Source organism: Delphinus delphis, chromosome 5 (genome assembly GCF_949987515.2).
Source record: "Delphinus delphis chromosome 5, mDelDel1.2, whole genome shotgun sequence".
Lineage (NCBI taxonomy): Eukaryota > Metazoa > Chordata > Mammalia > Artiodactyla > Delphinidae > Delphinus > Delphinus delphis.
The window spans coordinates 8,389,474-8,406,544 of record NC_082687.1 but is presented as its reverse complement, the minus strand read 5'-3'; the positions used below and the strand labels follow the sequence as shown (position 1 = coordinate 8,406,544).

Sequence of the window (17,071 nt, the reverse complement as noted above, 5' to 3'; positions counted from 1 at the left end):
CTGAGGTGGGTATTCACCAGAAGTAGGTTCAGCCACAGGCAGCCAGGCAGAGGAGATGGGGTATTGAACGGAGGGGTATTCCGTTTTGTGGTTTATTCTGAGAGGTCCGACATAAGGTAGGATGGCAGATCTCAGAGGCTGCAGGTTTGGGAGTGGGCAGTCTTCATGTAGACCAAATCAAAACAGAGAGAGGATGAGGGCAAAGCAGGCCTCCCATTTCAGAGGAAGGAGAATAGCTGCTCTATAAAGGAACTCAGATACGGTAGATCAGACAGGCATCGAGCAATTGGGGTGGAGACAAGGTGCATTATTTATAACAGCAAGAGAGGGTCTGTGTCTGGAGTAGAGATGCAGAGCATACCGAGAGGCTGCAGTGTACTAGTGGAGGTTCCAGGACCTTCCTGTGGCTGGGGGTAGGGAGGTCGGTTACAGGAACAGAGACCGAGAGGGGCCATTTCGGTCATTACCTTGCTCCACCGTTCACCCTGTAGAATTGCGGTTTCTGTGATTGCTATTCTAACATCTACGGCTGAACCACGTGTTGGTCTACTGTACGTTTCCACTGCCTTCAGGCTTTTCTGTAGTAAGGTAGGCCTCTTATAAATAGACATGCACTCAGATGTTCTCATTCTAGATGAATAGTTTTCTGTGATAAGAACTCTGTCTTCTTTAATTCCAGTACTTCTCCAACCTAACCTAATTCACCATAGAGCCATTTGTCCTTTTTTGCAAAGGAAAGAAATAGTAACTACAAATCTACACCTGCCACCATCCCATGTGGCAAGTTTATTGCGGCTACAGTAGCTCAAACAGTAGGTGTCATTGTTCCCCAGATGCTCATTAGAGATTACCCACCCTGTTGAAGTGACTAAGGGAATGAAAGGGAAGGACCGATTATACCAAACCCTTAGTGAGATTGCCGCAAATAAACACGAACCTGCGTGCTAAGGGTGCAGAACATGCTTGGCAAAGATGCCCACACCCTGGCCTCTTTCCTGGTCTAGACTGGAATCCCAGAAAAGGAGCCCCCACCTCAGTTGCTCAGATTAGTGTGAAAGCAGCTTGCAGTAGGTCTTCTTCTGTGCCACATGCAGCCTGTTGTCTGAATTCTTTTGGTGGCATCCAGTCAGATCTGGTTGGGATCTGTTGCTAGTTCTACTTCTATTTATCTAAGTCTTCGGTGTTGCCAAGCCCAGGTTTTGATTTCTGTGGTTATTTCCACTGGGAGTAGGGTTTTTTGTTTTTTGTTTTTTTTGCGGTACGCGGGCCTCTCACTGGTGTGGCCTCTCCCATTGCGGAGCACAGGCTCCAGACACGCAGGCTCAGCGGCCATGGCTCACGGGCCCAGCCGCTCTGCAGCGTGTGGGATCTTCCCGGACCGGGTCACGAACCCATGTCCCCTGCATCGGCAGGCGGACTCTCAACCACTGCACCACCAGGGAAGCCCCCAGCCAGGTTTTTGATAATGGCTCTGCCTGAATTGATCCCCCTGACGAACCCCTAGACACAAAGAACTATTTTGGACCTATAAAGAGAAATTACAAGCTAGGGGAAAGGATGACTTGCTCTGAGGACTCAGAGTAGAAACAGTTTCAGAAAACTGTTTTTTGTATGATTCAGAAGAAAACTTGAGAAGTAATATGTACTAATCTTCTCCAAAAATGCTCAAGGACATAACCAGCCTCTTTGAAATATGAGTAGGAACCTGTAAGGAGAGAATAAGTTGAGAATTAAAAGGCTAGAGACACACAAGAACAGCTGAAATGAGGGAAAGAGAAGCCTAGAAACGTATTTGCAGAGATTTTTTAAACTTTGGAAAGCAGTAAAGAGCAGAAAGTATTTAAAATAAATCAAGTACATGATGAGAGAGAAACTTGAGAAGCTTTTCCAAAATATAAAGGGTAAAGAAAAAGCTGTGAGAGAAATAATGTTAGATATGAAAGTCAGAGATCAGAAAGCCAACCTGAAAATTATGATTCTAAGGAGAAAACCATACTAATAGAAATAGAAGTAGAAATCAGTGTTAATATATACCCAGCTAATTGAGAGGTGAATCCCCCAAAATATTTTTTTAATTAGGAAGTAGAAACCTGATTATAATTATTAGTGGCAAGCCAAAGAAAGTAATGAAATTCTAAATTTCTTATCTTGCATGGAAGGTAGGAGAGTAGAAGCAGGCATCAAGTGTTTCAGGGTTTGTTTTTTTTTTGGTGGTTTGTTTTTTGCGTTTTTGTTTCAGTTTTAATAGTCACAGATGTATGGGTTGTAGAGGCAACAACTAGTAGAATTGTGCATAGACTCATATATCCCAAATCACCTCAGAAGATAAGAGCAAAGACAGAAATCAAAGGAAAAGGAAGCTCCAAAATTATGAAACATAAAGCAAAAACATAAAACTAGAAAAAATGTATCAGCTATGACAATAAGTGTAAATGGATTAAATTCTTTGATAAAAGCTAAAAGTAATTTTTTTTAAATGACTGCTTGAACTATGTTTTGCTCAAAAGAGCTATGCCTAAAACAAAATAGCACAGAAAGGTTAATAATACAGGATTTATCTCTGATAAATATGAACAGAAAGAAAGCAGAGATAGCAATATCAATACCAGAACAACTAGAGTTTAAAGCCAAATCCATTAAACAGGACAAACCTAGACTTTATTGGGTAAAATCCATACTAAAAATATAAAGGTTAAAATAATAAGTATGTATAAACTAGCATTGTATCAAATCATATAAATTTAAACCCTTAAGTTAACAAGGATAAACATGCAAACACATTTGAAGTATAGAACTTATATATACCACAATATGTCTATAACAAAAATTTATAAATAGTGCTGAGAATTTAATAAAATTAATAAGATTTAAAATATAGGAGCATCACATACACTAAACTTTACAATCTACAAATAGGGCTTAAGCATTCCTGCTACCTTCTAAAAGATTACTCAGCTATCTCTAAAAGTTCTTGAAGAGTAGAAATGTTAAGTTGTGTCTTCTAACCACAGTGTAATTAAGAACAAAAAATTTCCAATCAACCAACGAAAACTCTCCTAAAGAGAAGAAGAAATTCAAATAGGAAATAAAAACAGACTATTTGGAAGAAAAAGAGGAAAAGTACATATAAAAATTTGTGGAATGAGATCTAAACTCTTTTTAAGAGGTAACTTTACCTTCTTAAAAAGATTGAAAGTAAACGAGCCACACATTCAGAATAAGAAGTTACAAAAAGGAAGAAAAGCAACTTCTTGGAAACCCAAAAGGATTTAATAATAATAAATGAAAACATAAAAATAGCAGAACTCATGTTTGAATCCAGGAACTCATTCTCTGAGAGTAAAAATGAAAATAAAAAAGAAAACCTTTGGTAAACTTAAGGAAAAAAAAAGGGACAATACTAATAATCAGAAGTGAAGTTTGCTGTGAGGGGTATAGTAGTTTTTAAAAGGTTATAGAATACTTCATGCAATTTTATGCTAATAAACATGAAAACCTAGATGAAATAAAAGGTTTTCTGGAAAGCATAAATTTTGAGAAGAAATTTCCATGTGAATGCAAAAAATACTTTTAATAATCTGTTCTAATTCTAAGAAAAGAAATAGATGTGTAGCCAAAGATTTATGTGAATAGCAGCATTATTTGAGAATAAGGATTATGTTTTTATTAAGGACATATCTGAAGCCAGATTACGTGAGATGGAATCAGAGCTGTGTAAACTTGAGTGAGATACTAAACCTCTCGGAACCTCAATTTCCTCATCTATAAATGGGTATAGTATATAGTGTCACCTCTCCATTTCATTTCTCAATTTTGCTTTATAAAGACCTTAGTCTAAAAACTAAAATAAAGCTCTGAATGTCTTTTTATGCAAAACATTCTAAATATATGAAACTGATAACTCCCATAATTAGGGCCCTAAAGAAGCTGTACAAAATGTATTTTGACATTTTGATGGGCTCAGTTTAATTTGTTAGAAAATATTTAATACAGTATCAAGATATAGGAATGAAGAATAATTCATTTCTTCAAATCAGTCCTAATACTTAAAGGAATAGTATGTGTGAGTTTCGATAAAAATGTGTGGGGATAAATATTTTTTGTCAAAATCTAAATACCTATAAATGCTCCCTAAAATTTCTGCATGTGGTCATCATATGTAAAAGTTAAAGCAAAGTGAATAAATATTGAGGACTGAGTGTATTTGTTGTATGGTACTGTAGAGAATTGAACTAAAATCATAAAAATGTTTTCATTTACAAATTCATTATACAGTTACAAGGAAATAGTGGTACAATCATCTTTTATGTTGACACTGTGTATCAACTTTCAGTATTTTAAGATGATACTAAAAATACCGTATTCTGTTAAATAGACAAATGAAGAGTTTCATTCTGGTTTGATGATTAGTTACTGGATCCTCATCCTGAGGCTTAAACAAACATCACGTAATTGTCTTTTAAATTCTTACTCATTAAAAAAATTGAATGTAAATATTATCTTCTAGAGAAAAAGGATAATTCTGTTAGACCTAATGGTTCCTACTAAAACAATATTTTACGGGCAGCATTTCATACACCACTGAAAAGAGAATATACTGAAGTAAGAGGACAGAAAAAAGAGGACACATCCTTCTTCAAGATGTCTGGTTTCAGTCGATTTGAAAGGCTTCTTTATTTCAAATCAAGAGATCTAATAAGAGAATCACTCGTCAACAGGCACTCTGTGCATCTTATCACATGCACATTTTATAGACTAACATTGCTGAGCATAATCCCTTTATGGAAATGTTTTGCTAATAGAAATAAAGACTAAATATATTTAACTATATCATAGAATATATTTCAGAGTAGGCTTAGAATCTGTTTTGAATGACCGTACCAGGAGAACATTCATTTGCATCATCACTTAAGTAGGCTTGGGTAATGAAATTGACCATAATGCTGAGTCTGCTTATTCATTTTAGTTTTGAATACTTGCTTTATCAACATTAGGAAATGAATTCTTCCATATTCAGGTGTTTATGCTGCATAAGTAAGAGATTTTCTTAGCAAATCAGTCAAGTGCTCTGAAAAAAATTCATTATTCTTAGCCCTCTGCAGGGGATAGAAAACAAGCTACGTGTAGATGAAGAAAATCATTATCTTTCACTTTAGCTTATTTGCTTATTGTCTTTTTGTTAGTGTCTTAACATTACCTCCATAAGCTGATTATAGCAACGGAAGCAGGCCCTATTTCTGACAGTAAATATTCTTAGAAATCTTGTTATTGATGAAGTGTTAAGCACATCCCACAGGAACTATGGAGGTGATTGGATACCTGACCAAAGCTATTTTGGTATCTGATAAACCCTCACTATGACTGACACTGTCATACAACTAAATATGCAGTTATAACCTTTTGTAATGAATTAAACTTTAGGGCAATAAACTTGAAACTGAGATAGTCATAAACTTTTAGAGCTAAAAGAAAATCCCAGAGATCATGAACCAAGTCTTTCATTTTCTGTATGAAGAAACCAGCCCGAAGCAGCCAAGCTAACCAACAATCTGACTGTGATTGCAGCTAGTTAACTGCAGAGCCAAGACCAGAACTTCACTTTTCTGATTCCCAACGCAAAATGCTCTCTTTTCAGAACACTTTCTTTAGGCCCCTCGGAGCTGGAAATGCAACTGTTGGGAGCTTCGGAGGCTGCAGAGCCGTAGGCGGCGGTGGCCTGGGAGGTCCGGGCGCTGTGACCAGGCTGCGGTCACTCGTCTCTTCCTCTCTCTGGCCACCTCCTGTCTCGAAAATAACTTTTTTACTATAAAGAAAGGAGAAAAATTGTAGCCGTCCGCCCCTCCCTCCCTCTCTCTCAGCCCTCTGACCTGTGAGGTAGCCCGGACCAACCCCGCGCATCCCTTCTACACCCGGGCCAACACCGTGATAGGCAAGATGGCTGCCAACGAGGCCTTCATCTCCAAGTTCCTCCGCATCAAGGGGCTCACGAGCGAGCGACAGCTGCAGTCCTTCCGCCAGAGCCTGCAGGAGTTGCTGGCAGAACATTAGAAACATCACTGGTTCCCAGAAAAGCCCTGCAAGGGATCGGGTTACCGTTGTATTCCCATCAACCATAAAATGGATCCTCTCACTGGACAGGCAGCACAGCCGATTGGACTGAGCGGTCAGGAGCAGTTCAGGCTTCTCCCAAGTGAACTCACACTCTGGGTTGACCCTTACGAAGTGTCCTGCAGAACTGGAGAGGATGGATGGCTCCATCTGTGTGCTGTACGAAGCCTCACCAGCAGGAGGCAGCACCCGCAACAGCACCAACGTGCCAACGGTAGACAGCAGAATCAGCTGTAAGGAGGAACTTCTCTTGGACAGAACAAGCCCTTCCCAACGCTACAATATAATGACTGTATTAGGTTAAGATATAGTCTATGGACGGGTCATCTTATAATGGATGGATAAATTTGATACTTGCTTTGGGTGGGCGCCTCTTGGGGGATGGATTATGGAATTTAAACCATGTCACAGCTGTGAAGTTCTGGCACAAAACAGAGTGCTAAAAAAAATTTGTACGTGACAGTGCTATAGTTTGGACAGTCCCTTTCAATGATTTAATAGCCTGTGAGTCCAAGTAAATGATCACCTTATTCGCAGGGAGAGAAGTCCTAGGGTGGTTTCAGTTTCTCCCACACATGATGCCTAAATTTTTACATCAGTCCCTTTAACGCAAATCTGTATTTCAAAGAACCTTTCTCTGCAGTAGAACTTGCAGAGAAAATTTGCACTATGACACTTAAAGTTGGTATCCATTTTTACATCAGTCCCTTTAACGCAAATCTGTATTTCAAAGAACCTTTCTCTGCAGTAGAACTTGCAGAGAACATTTGCACTATGACACTTAAAGTTGGTATCCATTTTTACATCAGTCCCTTTAACGCAAATCTGTATTTCAAAGAACCTTTCTCTGCAGTAGAACTTGCAGAGAACATTTGCACTATGACACTTAAAGTTGGTATCTATTTTGGCAGCTCAACCTTTAAAACGTGGTAGTACTGGAAATTTTATGACAAGACTTTTACCTAGCTCTTAAATATAAATGTACATAAGACAAACTAGTAAGGATGACCTGGGGAAATGGTCAGACCTTGTATTGTGTTTTTGGCCTTGAAAGTAGCAAGTGACCAGAATCTGCAGTGGCAACAGCCTTTGAAGAAGACCCTTAAAAAGAGACTCTCTCAAGGGTGGTGTTAGCACTGGCCAGCTCTCTGTACATTTGCTAGCTTGTAGTTTTCTAAGACTGAGTATACTTCTTATTTTTAGAAAGTGGAGGTCTGCTTTGTAACTTTTCTTGTACTTAATTGGGTAAAAGTCTTTTCCATAAACCACCATCTATTTTGTGAACCTTGTTAGTCATAGTTTGTTGGGTAAATTATGAACTGGTGTGAATTTGTACAGTTCATGTGTACTGATTGTGGCAGAGTTGTACAGATTTCTGTATTTTGGATGAGAGATTTTTCTTCTCTCTGTAATAAATTCTTTCTTGGCATTTAAAAAAAAAAAGAATACTTCCTTCAGAAAAATTCTGTTTTAAAAGCATGGAAGTATGGACACATTAAGTAATACCAAAAATTCCAAAGGCCTATTACAAAAACACAAAAATATAAATTTATCATAAATTTGACCTAAGATATATGTATTAACAAAAATCAATATGGTTTAATTACTTAGTCTTATTATTGATTTTTTCATTTATTTTGTATTCTGAGAAAGGCTCTTTAAGACTGATTTCGATGGCTCAGGTCATTTTTCTTTAAGCTCTGAGGGAAATGTTGATGTATTGCCTTTTATTCATTCCAATTAGCATATGTTTTCCAAATCATACCTTCATAACTTAGAATCTTTCAAAACAGCAATTGTGATATCTAAGTCACTGAAGTCTAAAAGAATTTTAGTTGCAGGAATTTGGAACCTTGCTAAACAATGTCCTCCACAAATCAACAGCATCAGAATCACTGGGGAGTGTGTTAGAAATACAAAATCTCAGGTCCCCTTTCCTAGACCTAGACCTACTGTATCAGAATCTGTGTGTGCACAAGATCCTGGGTGATTCTGGTGCACATTAGAGTTAGAGAGTTAGAGCGTTAGGAGTCTAAGAACCTGGTCCCATTTGTTGTCATTTCCGTGTCTCTTTCTTCCTCGCCTTTTTTCATCTTCTCCTCCCTACGCCCTGCCCCACCCCAAAAGGAACATAAAAATATCAGTGTGTGCTTTTTAATAAGCAAAAAGAAGTTCAGGTCAAAAGTGTATAGAAGGGAGGAGAGGAAATGTATCCCTTCATTCTGAGATGGCGTGGCTGACTGATTGGCTGATTATATTTCTATGTCTTTGGAATGTTTTTAGTATCTAGCAGCTCTGTATTCTTTTCCCGCCTGTATGTTCTTCCGGAGTCATTATTCAAATTGGCCCCTGCCCCCAAAACCAAGGTTGTGTAACTGCGTGAGACATGGAGCGCCGGAGTTAATTATACAGTGTTGAATTTACAGAGAGTGAGCCACAGGCATCGAAAGCAGGGACTGCCTGTTCCAGCTCAGGACAGAGAGCCGCAAAGGATTTATTGTTGGTTATGTAACCTGGGAACCTCTATGAATAGCAGGTATTGTGAGGCAGAAATGGTTGTAATTAAAAGCAAAGTTAAATACCTGAGTCCAGGCCTCCATATGGGAAGATGACTCTAGTGAGTGTTTCTTCTAGTGAGTGATGGCTTCAAAAAGTCGAGTGTAGTGATTAGGAGCTGAGACTCCAAGCTAAAACTTTCTTGGTTCCAATCTCAGCTCATCTGCTTCTTGGCTCTATGACTGCGAGTTACTTAACCTCTCTAACCTCTTCATTTGAAAATAGGGAAAAGAAAACAATGGTACCTACTTCATGGGGTTCTTGTAAACAGTAAATGAGAAAAGCTCTGTAAGCAATACTAAGCACAATGTCTGAAGCACGGCACTCAGTAAGCATTCGGGTTTATTTATTTGTTCATTCATTTATTAATGACGATTCTTCTCATACGTTTCCCTTGTGAACAACAGCACCCTTTTATGCAGTTGTTCTGGGACTTGGCTGTGGTTTGTGACCATGACAAAGAGCTACAGCTTTAGCTAAAGGAATTCTCTGGGGTTAAAGAGTGAGTGTCTGTTGATCACCTTTGGGATAATGAGTATGTGCTGGTGGTATTCGTAGGTATTGTCATGAAAGAAAATGAGGAATATTATACAGTCCCTGGAAGCACTTAGGTTCTAAATGGAAAGTGATGAGATACACATATACACGTACATGGAAGAAAAGCTCCACAGATGATTCCAAAGCAACACATTCACGTGCTGAAAATTCTGCAGTGTAAGTGAGGATGCTTGGAGTGATTGAAAGGCAACCAGCAGTATTGGTCATTAACAGCTTTTCTTTTCTTCAGGTGTCTTCTACAAAGAAGAAAGTAAAAATGGGAGAACTGTTAGATTAGGCAAAAGTGTAGTTTGACATGCACTGAAGATTTTTTTTAAATCTCATTTTCAACATAGATACTTTTGAATCTTGACTTAGAAGCCAATTGAGCAGTACAAGGCAGAATGTAAGAAAGTACTCACACTGATATGGTTAAGACGGATGCCAGCCTCGACCCACACTGTGCTTATATGAAAGTAGAACGGGGGCAAAAGGGTGAAGTTCTGAAGCGTGCTAATCAGATAGTGTTCTCTCATTTCACCATTCCGTTTTATGTGGACTACTTTTTTTTTTTTTTTTACTGACTACTTTTTAATACTTTCAAAGGAATTCAGGCTTTGGAGAAAATAGGAAAGTTAGAGGAAGTTTATAAATGCTCAATAAAAGGGCTATAAATTAGGTGTTAAGATGAAACATTATAGAGCTTGAGGTATTTTCCATCTTGAGGAGCTTAGGCAGAAAACGTGGCTCAGATAGAGTCGTGTAGAAAACAGTGTTTATTCCTTGTTCTCTGTCCCCTACGGCCCCCGCTCCATGTTCAGAGCAGTTTTAGGAAGATGCTTCTGTCTGCAGGTCCGGAGGGAGTGGGTCAGGAGGGAACAGACCTGGGCTGCAGAGAGCAGAGACAGGGCAGTTGGTAGCAGGAAAGCAGTGGGCAGCAATCGTATTAACATTTGGGGAAAATTCAAAGACCCCAGACTAGGGCCATGGCCATAGTCTGAGAGGCAGAAACGGTTTTCAGGGGTCACCTTTGAAACTATCCGTCATGGACATCTTAACATGGAGAAAAGAAGCTGTTTGGGGATATGCACCCAGGGCCATCTCTAATCTAGAGACAGGTAAAAATCAGCAGCGGTCAGTGGGTAATTAAATGTCATGTGAGGGTCATTCAGGGCTAATACTTTCAGCCCGGGATGCCCTCACATGTTGGATTCGCACTCTCTGGTCCTCTGTCTAACCTGGCTTCCTTTCTTTTGCTTCTTTTCTACAGTGCCCACGTATCCCAAGTCAGCAATGTGTCGGCAACGGGCGAGTAAGTGATCCGGATTTTGGGCTTTTTTCCCCCTCCTCTCATGTATTAAACAGTAAAAAAGCTTTTCTAATGGTGTATAGCATTGGAAGGTTAATATAATAAGCAACGAATGATGATTTTTAAAACCACCCAGAGGAGGAGACCAAATAAGAAGTGTTCCCGTTTGAGCTTCTGTGTGGGTGTGTGACTGGAGACCCCTCAGCCGTGTGAACATATGAGATTTTCTGTGCATTTTAGTCAAAATCGTGTCAGTTAGTACGCGCAAAGCAGTCTGTGTGCGCTGGGAGGTGTCTTGCCGTTAAAGGTGGAAACATGAACCGTGTGTTTTACTTCTTCCTTTGTTTGTTTGAATCGGCCTCCGTTTACGGAGTGCCTCTGCTATATGCCAAGCATAGTGTTAGGTGTCTAATGTCAAAGAAGCCTTGTGCTCTGCCTTTGGGGCCTTTACAGTCTGATAGGACACAGAAGAGGAGGCAAGTTAGTGATGGCAGCAAGTCCCTCTTCCACAGGGCAGTGGCAGTGCTCTGTTAATTATGTCCATCGCATGTCTTTTTCCTCCTAAGACGACCAACCGCACTTACACTAAAATCTGAACTGCAACCATCTCCCCCTGCCTGTTCGTTGTGCTTCACCCCATGACATTGCTGGGACCCGGGTGGGCCTTTGGGAGCATCTTCCATGAGCAGGGATCAGGCGGCTGAGAAGGGGCGGGTGTGTGATAAGGAGGAAGAGAAAAGCATTAGAAGGAACACACATTGGTATGAATGTGGCTCTAATAGGATGAGTTGGGATTTTTTTTTTTTTTCCCTTCCTTGTTATGGGAGGAAGCACTCCGAGGGCAGATTTGATGTCTTTTATCTTTGAGAATTTTAAAGAGATTCCAGAATTACAGCAAGACTGATGTGTTCTTGTCTGTTTCCTAATGACCTTTACTTCTTATATGTCTTGTATAACGTTTGGAAAAGGTGTGGCTTTGGTATGTATGTATATATTAATTTATTCACTTTCCTATGTACCACTATGAGGTAATCTCAAATCGTGGGGTTGTAGAGTTCTAGATATTAAAGTCCTAATGCCTAGTCATTCTGTACTTGCTCATTGTGGTAAAATAGTTTTAATGAAATTACTATGAGTCTATTATAAAACTACATTTGGAAAATGTAAAGTTCTTAAATTTTCAAAACTCATTTAACTGAATGTGTTTCTCAATCTGACCACTTTTAAAATATATATGTGGTTTTTAAAATTTTTAACAGCTTTTTTGAGGTGTATATACAAAAAACTATACACATACTTATTGTATTGTATACTTAATGTATACAGTTTGATGAGTTTGGATGTGATTCTTTTTTCAAGTGAAGGAAAACATGCTTTGAGGAGTGTCAGTTTAGAATTTTTCATGCCTGCTTATTCAGAATTAAATAATGAAGTGATAAAAATGGGTTTAGACACATTGAAAGATTATATAGCTTTAAAAATGATACGTCATCTGTCTTATCATGCACTCTTTTTAGCCCCTGAGCTTACCTGTTTTCTTCAGAAATCTATCCTTCCATCTCCAGTAATATACATTGGGGTGTTTGCATGAATACAGCTTCAATCATGTATATTACAATTTGATTGAATAAAGGTTCAGAAAGATTTTACCATTCTGTTATGAGGAGTAATTGCTCTGGTAAGGTGTTCTTTTTTAATAGCATTATTGCCTATATAATTTTATCTTAAAGGGATTCCAAAGAGATAATAGGCATCATAAAATCATTTGTGCCAATTTGCTTTGTAAATCATACTGTCTTCCTCTGCAGAACTGGTATAAATCTGGAAGAAACTCACCTTTGTAAGAATAGGTCCATTATTATTCTATGAGGAAAAAATCTTTCCTCATTCTGCCTTATATTAAATGATCTGTATTTCCTGAATGCCTCCTACAATTGTTGCTAGACCTGCCGTGAGAGTTTCAGTAATCCAGGATAGAAAACGCAATTATCACATTGGTGGAATTTGTTCTGTGTAGCTTTGTTTTTAATACACAGCGCAAATATTTGGGGATTAATGCCTCATACTGTCTTTGCTCATGAAGCGGTAGTAGATGTTCCATGGAAAATACTGATATTTCCAATATTACGGGAACTTTTTTTTATTGAAGTATAGTTGATTTACAATGTTGTGTTAATTTCTGCTGTAGAGCAAAGTGATTCCATTATACATATATATATATATATATGCAGATTCTTTTTTCATATTCTTTTCCATTATGGCTTATCATAGGCTACTGAATATAGTTCTCTGTGCTCTACCGTAGGACCTTGTTGTTTCTCCATTCTATATATAAGAGCTTACGTCTGCTGACCCCAGCCTCCCACTCCATCCCTCCCCCAGCCTCTTCCCCCTTGGCGACCACCAGTGTGTTTTCCATGTACGGGGACATATTTTTAAACGCAGTTATTGATAAGTTTCATTGCTTGATTGACTCTGCATTCTTTTTTACCAGACTCTTAGAAAGAACCATCCGGTCAGCTGTAGAACAACATCTTTTGGATGTTAATAGCTCTGGAGGGCAAAGTTCAGAGGACTCAGAATCTGGAACATCATCAGCATCTTTCTCCACATCCACCAAACAGCGACGACGCCAGTCCAAGGAGCAGGATGAAGTTCGACATGGCAGCGACATGTGAGTCGGCATTGGTACTTCTTGTTTGCATTTGCTCTTCTTCTTTTAAAAATATACACCCGGGGGCTTCCCTGGTGGCGCAGTGGTTGAGAGTCCGCCTGCTGATGCAGGGGACACGGGTTCGTGCCCCGGTCCGGGAAGATCCCACGTGCTGCGGAGCGGCTGGGCCCGTGAGCCATGGCCGCTGAGCCTGCGCTCCACAACGGGAGAGGCCACAACAGTGAGAGGCCCGCGTACCGCAAACAAACAAACAAACAAACAAAAACCCCCTTCGGGCTTCCCTGGTGGCACAGTGGTTGAGATTCCGCCTGCCAATGCAAGGGACACGGGTTCGAGCCCTGGTCTGGGAGGATCCCACATGCCGTGGAGCAACTGGGCCCGTGAGCCACAACTACTGAGCCTGCGCGTCTGGAGCCTGTGCTCCGCAACAAGACAGGCCGCGACAGTGAGAGGCCCGCGCACCGCAATGAAGAGTGGCCCCCACTTGCCACAACTAGAGAAAGCCCTCGCACAGAAACGAAGACCCAACACAGACAAAAATAAAATAAATAAATAGATAAAAATTAAACAAAATATATATATATATATATATATATATACACACACACACACACACACACACACACCCCCGAATTAGTGACTGTGTTATAGACACTCTCATTTCAGTACTCAGGTTAACATTTTAAGGTTTCATTTTGACCCTTCTAAACTTGGCTGGCATTTAGAAATTCATAAGTGATTGAATAAACATTTCCTTTTCATCTAGATGTTTTGTATGTTATGGGAAGCCACCTCTGATTTAATGCATTTCATGGCTTCCTCGTGAATATCTTGTCAATATTTAGAGAGATTCTGAAGCACTGGAGGAGAAAATTGCCACATTCCTGTCCAGAGACGGTTTTTTCCTTGTTGGACGACATTCAGTTGGCTATTAGACTTGCTTATGAGCCAGTAGATTTCCCCACTATTTTGACCGGATTAAATACCAGAATATTACTGTAATGCTCTGACAGTTGATGATGTTTTAGTAGAAGAAAGATTGAGCTTAAGTCTAACAAAAGAGGAAATGCTTGAGTTCTTTATTATTATAATGACTAATTTTAAGGCATTCTCTCAGCATGAACTTCAAGAAGAGTATTACAACAAATTTTATTCTCCGTGAAAAGATTTGATAAAATACAAATGACTAATTACCATTCATCTTATTGAATAATCATGATTTAAATTGTCAAGGAAAATACATTTATATATAATAGACTATAGTCCCATATTTTTCCTGAAAATTTTATCTACTGTAGCATTTAGTCTCTGTAAAGTTATTATTTTGAAATTCTTATTAAATGATAAAGACTAAACCAAGCCCTAGTTTGCCTCGTTCCTTTTCACCTGGACTCAGAATCTACCTCAAAATGTTGATGGAAAAAAAGCAACTTCTCTTTGCTTAAAGCAAATACAAAAGATAAATAGTATAAATAAATTCCATGCTGCACATTATAAAGATGTTTAAGAGCTATATTAACAAATGTAATTTTAGAAATTAAAAAGTATCCGTATTATAACCCACTGACTTTTCAAGTGGTACAAGCAGCACGTTTTAAAAAATATTTGTCTTAGAGCTGGTGGATAGGAGGGGGTGCTGTAGTATTTCCTTTAGAAAATAGGAAAATTATAATACGGGACATATTTACATTTAAAATTAGCTACTGACTAAGCTTTATAGAAGGTGTTTAGGTATATAATTAGTCTGTGTGGCCTATATTGTGTTATACAGCGAGTACCAGTTATTCATCTAACACTGTTCTTAGCCTCTGCCTCATTTTTCTGCCACACAGTATGGAGTAACACTGCATTTTTAAAAGCCTTAGTGTGTCACGACATCGTGCTTTCCACCCTCGTTGTTTGGACAGAGGGATAGCAAGCAGAGGCTGGAAGCGATAGCGAACGTGGTAGAACAAAGCTGGACAGTGGTCCTGGTGGTGGTGGGTACCTGGGGCAGGCCAGGGAGGAGCACGGCAGGGTAAGGTCAAAAGTGAACAGGGGCTACACAGATAAACCCACGCACCTATGGTCACCTAATCTATGACGAAGGAGGTAAGACTATACAGTGGAGAAAGGACAGCCTCTTCAATAAGTGGGGCTGGGAAAACTGGACAGCTACATGTAAAAGAATGAAATTAGAGCACTGCCTAACACCATACACAAAAATAAACTCAAAATGGATTAAAGACCTAAATGTAAAGCCAGATATTGTAAAACTCTTAGAGGAAAATATAGGCAGAACACTCTCTGACATAAATCACAGCAAGGTCTTTTTCCATCCACTGCCTAGAGTAATGAAAATAAAAACAAAAATAAACGGGACCTAATGAAACTTAAAAGCTTTTGCACAGCAAAGGAAACCATAAACAAGACGAAAAGACAACCCTCAGAATGGGAGAAAATGTTTGCAAATGAAGCAACTGACAAAGGATTAATCTCCAAAATATACAAACAGCTCATGCAGCTCAATATCAAAAAAACAACCCAATCAAAAAAATGGGCAGAAGATCTAAATAGACATTTCTCCAGAGAAGACATACAGATGGCCAAGAGACACATGAAAGGATGGTCAACATCACTGATTATTAGAGAAATGCAAATCAAAACTACAATGAGGTATCACCTCACACCGGTCAGAATGGCCATCATCAAAAATTCTACGAACAGGGCTTTCCTGGTGGCGCAGTGGTTGAGAGTCCGCCTGCCGATGCAACGGACACGGGTTTGTGCCCCGGTCTGGGAAGATCCCACATGCCGCGGAGCGGCTGGGCCCGTGAGCCATGGCCGCTGAGCCTGCACGTCCAGAGCCTGTGCTCCGCAACGAGAGAGGCCACAATAGTGAGAGGCCCGCATACTACACACAAAAAAATTCTACGAACAGTAAGTGCTGGAGAGGGTGTGGAGAAAAGGGAACCCTCTTGCACTGCTGGTGGGAGCATAAATTGATACAGCCACTATGGAGAACAGTATGGAAGTTCCTTAAAAAGCTAAAAAGAGAACTACCATATGACCCAGCAATCCCATTACTGGGCATATACACAGAGAAAACCATAGTTCAAAAAGATACATGTACCCCAGTGTTCATTGAAGCACTATTTACAATAGCCAGAACATGGAAGCAACCTAAATGTTCATCAACAGAGGAATAGATAAAGAAGATGTGGTACATATATACAATGGAATATTACTCAGCCATTAAAAGGAACAAAACTGGGTACTTTGTAGAGACAGGGATGGACCTAGAGACTGTCATGCAGAGTGAAGTAAGTCAGAAAGAGAAAAGCAAATATCATACACTAACGCGTATATGTGGGATCTTAAAAAATGGTATAGATGATCTTACTTGCAAAGCAGAAATAGAGACACAGACATAGAGAGCAGATGTATGGATACCAAGGGGGAAGGAGGGGGTGGGATGAATTGGGAGATGGAGACTGACATATATACAATGTTGATACTATGTATAAAATAGATAACTAATGAGAACCTACTGTGTAGCACAGGGACCTGTACTCAATGCTCTGTGGTGACCTAAATGGGAAGGAAATCCAAAAAACAGGGGATATATGTATACATATAACTGATTCACTTTGCTGTACAGTAGAACCATTGTAAAGCAGCTCTACTCCAATAAAAACTTTTTTGAAAAAAGTGAACAGGGGCTAGACAGGGAGAGAAATATGAAACACAGAGTAACCACTCCTGCAGAATTTAAATACAGTTTCCCACATCTGGGGATATTTCTAGTATAAGTTACCTTGATTGTTTTTCAGTATCAACATCAGGGGAACAAAAGGTGGTGGGGAATGGTAGAGTCTACCTAATCATCTAAAGAGGTATCCATGAAG

At 39.4% G+C, this 17,071-nt stretch overlaps 1 protein-coding gene and 1 pseudogene across 2 annotated transcripts in view; both read left to right on the top strand.

Moving 5' to 3' along the window:
* FAM13A (family with sequence similarity 13 member A) overlaps positions 1-17,071 on the top strand; it is a 336,376-nt gene that overhangs the window by 256,522 nt on the left and 62,783 nt on the right. For both annotated transcript variants that reach the window (XM_060011983.2, XM_069540673.1), the window contains 2 exons: positions 10,472-10,513; positions 13,005-13,184. In XM_060011983.2, coding sequence (XP_059867966.1) covers positions 10,472-10,513; positions 13,005-13,184 — 222 coding nt within the window. The remainder of the gene's footprint in view (positions 1-10,471; positions 10,514-13,004; positions 13,185-17,071) is intronic.
* On the top strand, positions 5,302-6,796 carry LOC132425739 (protein BTG1 pseudogene; annotated as a pseudogene).